The sequence below is a fragment of the Stylophora pistillata genome, chromosome 10 (assembly GCF_964205215.1).
Source record: "Stylophora pistillata chromosome 10, jaStyPist1.2, whole genome shotgun sequence".
In the NCBI taxonomy this organism is placed as follows: Eukaryota; Metazoa; Cnidaria; class Anthozoa; order Scleractinia; family Pocilloporidae; genus Stylophora; species Stylophora pistillata.
The window spans coordinates 17,802,273-17,812,738 of record NC_142528.1 but is presented as its reverse complement, the minus strand read 5'-3'; the positions used below and the strand labels follow the sequence as shown (position 1 = coordinate 17,812,738).

The 10,466-nt window shown below is 36.7% G+C and overlaps 3 protein-coding genes and 1 long non-coding RNA gene across 4 annotated transcripts in view; 1 reads left to right on the top strand and 3 right to left on the bottom strand.

The window, feature by feature from the left end:
• LOC148722076 (uncharacterized) overlaps positions 1-10,466 on the bottom strand; it is a 153,159-nt gene that overhangs the window by 3,512 nt on the left and 139,181 nt on the right. The window lies entirely within an intron of this gene.
• On the bottom strand, positions 277-4,552 carry LOC111321939 (vezatin). The gene has a single exon (XM_022924961.2). It carries the CDS (start codon positions 4,361-4,363, stop codon positions 2,282-2,284), a length of 2,082 nt encoding a protein of 693 aa, XP_022780696.2. The 5' UTR covers positions 4,364-4,552; the 3' UTR covers positions 277-2,281.
• On the top strand, positions 4,616-6,282 carry LOC111321927 (uncharacterized). The gene has a single exon (XM_022924940.2). The coding sequence runs from the start codon at positions 4,652-4,654 to the stop codon at positions 5,144-5,146; it is 495 nt and encodes a 164-aa protein (XP_022780675.2). The 5' UTR covers positions 4,616-4,651; the 3' UTR covers positions 5,147-6,282.
• LOC111321926 (hsp70-binding protein 1) overlaps positions 5,181-10,466 on the bottom strand; it is an 8,135-nt gene continuing 2,849 nt past the window's right edge. The window contains exons 5-9 of the mRNA XM_022924938.2: positions 9,718-9,775; positions 8,694-8,857; positions 6,891-7,046; positions 6,405-6,619; positions 5,181-5,741 (exon numbers count right to left, since the gene is read on the bottom strand). Coding sequence (XP_022780673.1) covers positions 5,691-5,741; positions 6,405-6,619; positions 6,891-7,046; positions 8,694-8,857; positions 9,718-9,775 — 644 coding nt within the window. The 3' untranslated portion in view covers positions 5,181-5,690. The remainder of the gene's footprint in view (positions 5,742-6,404; positions 6,620-6,890; positions 7,047-8,693; positions 8,858-9,717; positions 9,776-10,466) is intronic.

Sequence of the window (10,466 nt, the reverse complement as noted above, 5' to 3'; positions counted from 1 at the left end):
GTTTACACGAGTTTGCTCAGTCGAGACGCTTATGAAAATTCTCTTCATAAATAACATCTTTATGGAATACATGGTGTTAGGTTAAAGTCATTTGTCACGTTATTTATTTTTTCGTTACAATACGTACAGTGAAATGGGTACAATTAAGTTCCCTAGGGCTCCATTTCAGATCGTTCGTTGTTTCTGCTGTATGTGAGGGATCTTTATAGATAAATGTGTCTATGGATTTGGAGTATTTTTGTGGTTGTTTTTTCTTATCGTTTTTTTAACTAATTAACACGAGTGAATACTTGACAATTTACAAAAACAATACAGAGTGCATAGTTTTCTACACTTCCAGTTTACAGTTATCATAATAATAATAATAAAACAAAGTGAAAACAAACAAATCACAGAAACACTATGGGTACTATGGGTTCGAGAAACAACATAAAGAAAAACTAATCGCCAACATAATTTAATTTTTCCTTTTTTTGTTGTGTTTAGTCATCTGATTTTGGTTTGCTGCTCTTTTTCATAGATTGTTTTAACCTTGACTAAGAATGCATTTACTGTTGAATCTTTATCATTTACTATTTGCCCTCATGAACAAAGAATTGTTATGAATATCAAGTAATTTGATATAACATTGATGTAAGGTTGCATTAGCAGGTTCCAGGCCATGGTTGTTCAAAAGTTGGATAATGGTATCCACTAGATAAATCTTTATCTGGAAGATAGCGCAGTACGTTTTACAGTCCCTTATCTCCTGAATAGCGATTTATCCATTCTTTTTTTTTTTTTTTTTTTATCAAATTGCCCCAAAATTGCTGAAACGGTTTTACTACTCAATAAAGACAACTTAATAATAATAATTATTATAATAATATGACTTCCTTGGAAGTGTTCAATTATTGGCCATCCTTGGGAACTGCTCATCTGTTGTGAAAAGTGTTGTGTCTCTGAGCTATGGGAAGTTGCCGAGACACAAACAACATTACCCAGTGGAACACCCGAGAACTGGAGAAAATTGAAATAATAATATTTAAAGAGGATACTCCCATCACATTGAGTGGTTTTGAGGGTGGTCCTCTGACTAAAAAGACATTTGGATAAGATAAAATGAAAAAAAAATAATTATAATAATTTGTATATGTAGATGTATAGAAGCATACATAAGCACTAAGATTAAAATACCAAAATTAAGAATATGCTAAGGTTTATAAGGTAATTTTAAAAAATAAAAAATTAAGAATATGCTAAGGCTTATAAGGTAATGTTAAAAAAGGATACTTGAAAAAAACTTAAAAGATACAATAATGAAAAAAATAAATAAAAAGGGGGTTGATGTCTTCATTCAAGAGAACGTTTCGATTTTCATTACTGGCGAAGCTTGGGCCAGAAATAATCTGCCGTTTGAGAGCGTCAAGGTGCACATGGCCGCGCACCTCACCTGTGGTAAGTGAACTCAATGAAGTAGCGTCAATTGAACGCTTTACACCTTAACACGAGTGTGCATATTCTCCATACTTTTCTCTATAGACTTCCTGAGGTGCTGATAAGGAGAATTTGTTTATCAGTCAAGAGCATCTATAGTTGTTGATTGTTTTCTTTATTCTCATGACCTCAATGTGTGATTCAGGGGGGACATTGTAGGGAAAAATTAGATGCTAGTCGCTGTTAGGGGATAAAGGGTTAACCTATTTCCTTTACAAAGTGTCAGCAGGCTCAACATTTGGCCAAATTGAAGAGCGTTTACTGGACCATGGACTCTTTTTGAAGGAGTGTCAACTGGGTTTTTGTTTCAGTGAAAAGTAATTTCATTTTGGCATAGTCATTGTGGAACATTAACCTTAATTTTCAGTGTAAGCACATATTGAGGTAAATGACAGAAATGATGCTAGAGGAGTCAAAACTTCTCCACTCAGTGATCTGGCTGTGCACCCATCAAATAGTCTCAACCAGTATGTGTGGTTAACAAACAGCTACTGGGCTGATCCTTACTTAAAGTGCATTTCTTTGTAGTTCCTATTAGTTTGAATGGATCACCCAGAAATAGATGAAAACAGAATGAGACTTTATCATCTGACAAATAGCCACCACTTCACTTGAAGACAAATTTAAAAACAGTTATAGGCTACTTTCTGGAATCTCAGAGCATAGTTAATGGTTGATATCATAATTTTAAATTATTCACTGTTGAGAGGAGAGACAAAAATTATATGCTTTCTAAAGCAAACTTCCCCCAAACAACAGGTTTCTTAGTGGTTTAATGGCCAATTGTAAGGATTGGAAGTTTTTTTTATTCAGTATCTTCACTACAAAAGGTATCCTCATTCAGTCCCATAGCTTTGCCATGTGCAGCTGCTGCAGCAGCAACTGAAACAGCCACTGAAGGGAAAGTTCCCAACAGCATGGGGTGTCCAATAGGATGCTCATTTGAATGCAGAGCAGACAGCTGATTGTGTACCTCATTTGAGGACAGCCATTTTTGAGGACTAGAGTCATTCAAATTGAAGCAGTTTTTTGTCTCTTCTTTCTGCATACTAATTCCACCTGGGCCATCACAAGGCCATGTTTTGCTTACAGTGTTGATGGGTTGTTTCACTGCAGGTTGCACAAATCCTGAAGTGCCAATGAGTGGATCCTTTGCCTTTGAAAGCAAAACAGTCTTGAGTTCTTGTAACAGTCGCTTGTTTTCCCTTGCTTCTCTCAGCTCTTTTTTGACATCCTCAACATTTGGAGTTTGGTGGCCAATGGCAACTTCTTCACAAGGATCAGAAAAAGCTTCATACACCTTATCAACCTCTTCAACATCCTCTTTCAGTTCCAGTGCACAAAGATCATGTAATTCTTCCAAACTTTCATCACTCATGGTGTCAAAAGAATCTCTGTTCTGATTTACAGTAGGTTCCTTACCTAGAAGTTTGCTAAAGAATGCTTCTCCCTCCTGCCAACAAGTTAATGCGGAATCAAGATCACTTTTTAGCCATTGAAATGCTACCTCTAAATTTGCAGGGAATGAATGCTTGGCTTTAGGTTCATGATCTCCCTTAGACTCTGACCATTTGTATTTTTCCTTTTGAAGAGACTGTACTCTCAAAATTCCAACCTGAAGGTGACGTTGTATGCTATGGAGAGCTACATGAAGAGCACTTGCTGTCTGATTGACACGGGGCTTCACAGGAGGCTTCTCTGACGCTTTGTTTATGAAGCAATAACTTTCATGTACATGATAACTTCTCTTGATTGATGTTACAGAACATTCTATCATTTTCGAGGAAATTCCAAATATCTTGTCTACGTTTTTGAAGAGTTTAATGTATAACTCATTTAAGTTACCATCACTTGCTTCAGGTGATAAACAAAGCAAGAATCTACTGAGGAATTCTGACTGCAGGCTTGAAAGTAATGATGCCACATTTTTTAAGCCCTGCAATGACATTTTTTTGGTCAAGTCATCCGATACAATTTTCTTGATTCCTACATGCAGATTTCCAATGGATCCTGTTGAAAAGTATGTAAAAATCTTAGCAAGTTCCCTTGGGAGAGGAAAATGAAGGAGTAGCTTCTTAGCAGAATTCTGTATTGACAACAATACAGGCTCGGTATTTTCCATAATATCCTTTCTTAATTCTGGAAAAATCACTGATTCTGTCAAGTTTTCACCACCTTCTGAAAAAAATGCAGGCATCATTGGGCCTATCATGGTATAACCTTTTAATGTTAGTTCTATTTCTTGAATGAGGTTTAAAGATCTTTTCACCAGGAGACTCAGTTGTTTTGTTTGCCTAATGAACCGTCTCAATGCAGCTAAATTTCTTCGGTGTTGAAGGACGAAGAAATATCGCTGTAAAACTTTGGCAACAGACACAAAGAGTATCACCAAAAATATAAAAACAGAAGGAATAACAACACCATCGATCTTTGCCAGTAGCGCAGAAATAGCCAGCAAAAGAAAGGACAAAATGTAGTTTCCATAAGCAAAAGATCTCCATTCGCCAAAGCCACTGTGCATGCTCGATTTGCCACAAACAAAGAGTTTGGGATCAAACTGGGATAAAAACCTAATGTCATCCTTCTTCAGTGTTTGTGATTCATAAACGGCCGCAATGTAGTCATTCCTGAAAGTTTCAATATCATCCACTGAGGGTACTAACACAAACCACGACAAAGATGAGCTGTAAATATACCGAACAAGCTCAAATACGGTCTGTGAAAACAGAAGGAGACCGTCTTTGTAGCTCCATGTTGAACCATGGTTGTTCTTTCCAAGTTCTTCTTGCTTTTTCTGACCATTCGCGTCTTCAAAGTCATTAAAACCGATTTCGTTGAGATACTTGTGCAAGGGTGAATTTGACAAAACTACATCCTCGTCTTCCATTTCTAGTCATAAAATGGTGCTATATTTTACCCCACTCAAAATCTTTTTGTTTCTTTCGAGAAAATCCTCACCCTGAATGCGTAAGAGTCTTCTTTATTTACTGTGAGTGAGACATTCCGGTGTGACCTAAACAAGAGAGGGAATCCGTCAGGGCGACTCTTCGATTTGGTGCTTCGGGTTTGATTGTGTGCCATAGTTTATGATATGCATCATGCACGCTACACGATTGAGAGACTGAGGATAAGGACACTAGACTGAGAATTACATGATGAAGGAAACGAGACCGCCATGGCGGACGAGTATATAAGATCTCTGAACCTTAAACCGCTTCCACTTGGAGGATATTACGTGGAATCCCTGAATGCAACATCTAAAGTCCAACCCTTGGATGACTCCGGGCGCCCAGTGAGGGATGCCTATTCCGTGATTTATCTTCTCCTGAGGGGATCAGACATTAACGCTTGGCATAAAATGAAGTCTGGGGAGACATATTTCCATCACATAGGCAGCCATATCATCTTGCACATGATACACGAGGATGGCAGATACCAGACGAAAACTATCGGGGACCCACTGAAGGATGATAAAGCCAGATTGCACTGTCATGTGCCAAAGAACGTGTGGTTTGCTTTGGAGCTTGAAGACAAGAATGGCTTTTGCGTGTTCAGTGAGGCAGCTGGGCCAGGGTTTAACTATGAAGACTTAGAAATTGGCGAAAGAGACAAGATGATTGAAACGTTCCCACAGCATAAAGAGCTCATCGAAAAGTTATGTTTAAAATAGATCTTAAAAGGTGGAGCATAGATCGAGACTAGTGTAAGACTAGAATTTTTTTTATTTTGGGGGGCTTGTCACGCATTGCGTGACGATCTATTATAACGGTCACCACATTTGGAGACTGTAACAAATACATTAAAGAGGCAAGGGCCTACATCAGGCCCACATCACACAAACAGTTCATTATTTGTGCACCACTATTTGTTCTTACATCTCAAATCTACCGACAAAACAACCTAATTTGTGAAACAACTCTAATTTTGATAACCAGATAACTTTATTTAAATGTAGGTAAAAATACCAAAAATGCCATATAGAACAGAATAGGGGCACTTATAAGAGGTTGTTTACTCAGTAGGAATGCTTAATAGAATAGGGGCACTAATTGTCAGAAACAAATTTGAGAGGGGCACTCATAAAAGAGGGGCCCTTATAAGAAAGGGGGTGCTTTTCGGAATGGGGGCCCAAAAACTAATAGTTACTGCACTATGAAAGTATGTTTTACATTAAATTATCTAAAACTCTTTCCAGAACTGGGCTGAGAATTCTTCTATTTGTTGAAGCATATGTTCAGCAATTCCTTGCAATCAAGGATCATATCCTACAAATAAACGAATAAAAATTCTATCAATTTTATAAGCTGGGTACTGATGGAATTTTAATCACTGCAACAGTAACTGTATGTTTAATCCAAAGGATAAAACAGGGTAGTAAATAATTGTACTTGAGAATCATGAGACAAACATTACACAGAATAATCTTGCATACAAAGTAAAATTAAAATATACTGAACTTATCATCACATATCAAAATTCCCTTTTAATTATGTGGGATGCCTGTTGCAGATCTCATTAATGCACTTGAGGGTGTCATAGTCAGATATGGAAATTAGCCGCAAGCTTGTCATTAGGTTGATAACTGTCATGTCGGACATTTGACTTGCAGGACATCCTTATTTTCAGTAATAGTAATAAAAAAAGCTCAGACAGACTTCACAAATTCAGACACCATTTCCATTTCCCTTCCTTCAATGACTGCATTCTCAGAATGAATTTGCAATAGAAAGTACTCAAGTGATCTTTGCCTGCTCTCATTGTATCTAGCAATCTATGCCTACAATAAAAACGATTTTATTGATCAAGTGCCATAGAACAGCAGTGCATGTGAGAATAATACACCAATGAATGTATGCTAACATACTGCCACTAATACTGGAGACTAAAAGATATGAAGTGTTTCTGAGTAGAAATATTGCAATATTTACCTCATGTGCAACTGGATCATCTTCCATACTGGATTTACTAATAGACGACAGAAGTCTCTCCAAATCAAATTCAGTTCTTTGGCACTCATTTATGGCTGGTGGATAGTTCATCACAAAATTCTTGAACAGATTTATTACGTGTACACGAGCAGAATTCTGAGGACCCCGTAATAAACCAGCAAGCAACTCAGTAAAGCCCATCTTGAAAAAAGTTTCTGCAGAAAATGCAAACCAATCAATAACGAAGTAAATAACCTTACCTAAAGCAAGAGGTGCTTCAGGTCAAAGCTACATCGCAAGGTTAACAACCACAATTATTTTCCATGTAATTTAGAAAACTTGGTCCACAATAAAACAACAGCAACTACACAAAAAAAGTAAGATAGTAAAATCAGAAAGAAAACTACTGCAGTTGCATATCAATTTTAATACATAAATGTGAGAATTAATGAGCATTTACAGTGAACAGGGGCATCTAAACAATACCTTTATGAGTAGGATTTGTTACCAGCATATTCCTTATCATGAAAGCAGACTTGGTTATCAGTTTCTCATTTTCTGCTTGCATTGCTCGTAGTAACATTGAAAATCCATCCTCTTTTAAAAATGCCTCCTCTGCTTCAGGGAAATCTCTCGTTAAACCTATGAATAAAAGATTGCATGTGTAATTTTGTCAGGAAGTAACAATGGAATGTTGTCACAGTTTTTACAATGTGGTGGATGCACTAAGCTGTACATGTATCTCAGTTGTTTTAAGGCCTTGACACAATAAATAACAGGACATTGCAACACATCTGGGTGACAAGTTGCAATGAAAATTCATTTAATGCAACATGGAATAACTTTTAATTAATGGGATTCTTTTTCTCTGCAACAGAATTTTGCCTCTGCAGCAAGCTGTACCAATTTCAATTGGTCTGAATAAGTGCAATAATTGTAGTAATACACTCAAACATGTTGCCTCTTAGATCTGTTGCAGTGACTTGCTAGCCCTTTGTGTCCTGGCCTGATTGTCAGCAACCTCTGATTACTGGGACCTGGCAAGATGTAAAGATGAACAGAACTTAAAGAAAACTTATCCCATAGAGGGAACCAGTAAAGATTTCCCCTTCCCAGCCAGGAACTTACTAGCACATTAGGCAAAGCCATAACAAAAATTTTGGCCAAAAAAGTTTAAACCCAAAGGGTAAACTGGATTGTTCATTTTTTTTAAACAGCACTGGATTGGAAACTCTGTGAGTTTCACACATTTGTGTGAGGCCAATTAAATGGTAGTTTGGTTGTAAAATTTTTTTAAGTCAACTTAGCTAATTAAACTATACACTGCAGCTCAGAGGTATTACACCCAAATTTCATTTCATATAAATTTATTTCACATAGTAAATTTTAGAATCCATAATAACTAAGATGCCAAAGTACTGTGATTGGTCAAAGACCAGTCATTTATTGTAGTGGTAGAAAAAGGAAGTTTATCAATGTGTGTACCTTAGTGCCAACCGATTTTCAACTTCATAGGAAAATGAATATGAAATTTAATTTTTGTTTTTTGTTTATAATTTTTAATGTTTGTTTTTCGTTTTTTGCTGTGCTGTTAAAAATGAAATTGGATTCCTCCTTTTAAAGATTCCCCATTCACCCATTCCCCATTCCTTGTTTTAAAGATAGCCACTTGACTTGCAATCCATTTTCCAAATTCCATATGAAAACAAATAACGAAAAACGAAAATTGAAGTCCCATTTCTTTTTTAACAGTGCAGTGAAAAACGAAAAACAAAAAAACAAAAATGGAAAACCAAAATGAAATTTCATTTTCATTTTCCTATGCAATTGAAAATCAGTTGGCACTAAGGTGCATGCATTTTTATCGTATAAAAGCAATAGACCACACTTTCTATTGTTTTCCAGGCACAGTGACCCACAAGGGATGTTGGGAGAACACTCAAAACAATTGTAAACCACAGGACAGAGACCTGTGACTTTGAAACTTTTGGAGTGTTCTATCAACATCCTGTACAGGTTGTTACACCTGTTAACTGATAGAAAGTGCAATCTATTGCTTAACTTGATTTCTTTTTGAAAAAAGGCTGATAGTTTCTAAAGAAACTGTTAGGGGCTGCGTCGGTGGGAGTAACGAAATAATTTGAATATATTAACAAAGTTGAAATGGTAAATTGGCCACTGTTACGATTATGAAAGCTGATGTTTTGAGCGTTAGCCCTTCAACGGAAAAAGCTGAAAAGCTTAAAAAATTATAACAATCATAAGTCCTGAAAGGCTTGTCACACTCACACGATATTGCATACAAAGCTTTGATTCTCACTTGATCCAACTGGTCAGTTTCAAGCAAAGAAGTAAGTGTTGGGAGGATGTTCATTTCCATTGCTGCCTTTTGACAGTATGGATTATTCTGGACACACACTGCTATAATATCGGCTGCTCTCCATCTTAAAGAGCTACAGATGAATAGAACAGAATCACTATTAATACCTGTTACTGTCATGTTTTCATTTTTACAATAATTGTAAATAGTACGTAAAAAGTCCTATTATTTTGGACCAATAATACCATTACATAGTGCAGTGGAAGGTAAAGAAGCAGCACACCATTATAGGTGACTCCACTATCCCTTTTAAGAACCAAAATAATGAGCAGCTCCCAGTTGGCTTGGTAGCTCAGTTGGTAGGGCTCTGCACCAGTATTGCAGAGGTCATGGCTTTAACTCCCATACTGGCATAAATTTTACTATTACATTTACTATTGCATAAGTAGTGTTCATTACTGTGATGATCACTCACATTTATTTCTTAGTCCGCAGTTCACATAATTCATGATTTTCATTTATTACACGACTCGGGCAGTCAGAGGGCCAATAACTAAAATCAACCAATCAAAATGCTCTATTGCCGGTCAATATTCTCTCAGTATTGGACTGGGCACTGTCCCAGATGGTCCCGAATGATACCGCACTTATGTCCCTTTGAACTTCAGTCGTATAATAAATCTCTTATTAACCAAGCTTGCTCGGAACCATACTGGAAGAATATCGGCCCTCTGTCTTTTTTGTACGGACCTTGCTGCGCTCAGTTCGTACTGTCAAGACCTTGGGCTGACATCCTCCCAGTATGGCCCTCACGCTTGGTTAATAAGATATATATCTATTCATAGTCATTTATTCACCAATTCACCATTTTATTAAAAACCAACAAAATGACTGGTTCCCATATGGCTTTTTGCCCAGTTGGTACTGAGCACTACACCAGTGTTACAGAGGTCATTTTGCAACTTGTATAAGAACTAACTTTACATGGTGTACCTGTGTTCCCCTGAGAGACATTTCATCATAACCTTAAAGCCTCCAATCTTGTGAAAATCTGTGAAAAATGAGTTACCATGAGCTTCTAAATATGGTAGCCTTTACATTTAATATAATGGAATCAGCATACGTAATCCCACCTTTCAATAAGCAAGGGGCCATACTTAATAGTCTACTGTAACATAGTTAAATGACATAACATTTTGTCAAAGAAAGTGTTATTCAACATACTTATTTTACCAATTATGTTACAACCCTTTCCCTGCCAAGATCTCATTCGTAATTCTCCTTACTGTCTGCCACACAATTCTTATAGTGTTAGTATGGAGAATTTGGAACTGGATCAACTAATCCTCCTCTGACTGATACCTTTCACTTGTCTGCTTGATACTGTATGGATATTGTAAGGAGAAATTCTCTCTTGGTCATTCATGGGAGTCAAAGGGTTAATATTACAATGATAATGATTCAGCTTCCTACTTTCATTTTACTGATGACTAATTTACAATTAATAGCTAATAGACAAGACAGTGCAATTATTGCACTGTCTTGTCTATTAACCGAAAAAGGCAACAAATTTTGATTTTTTTTTTTTTTTTTGGTGAAAGCAAGTTGAGCATAAACTGGCCTTCAAACCCTAAATTCAGTATCCCTGTTCTCCATACTCTTCGCTATACAATCATCTACTGACAAGCTTCTTGGGTTTGCGATCATTTCCTTTACTCTCGCAATCTTAACGAATGATTCAG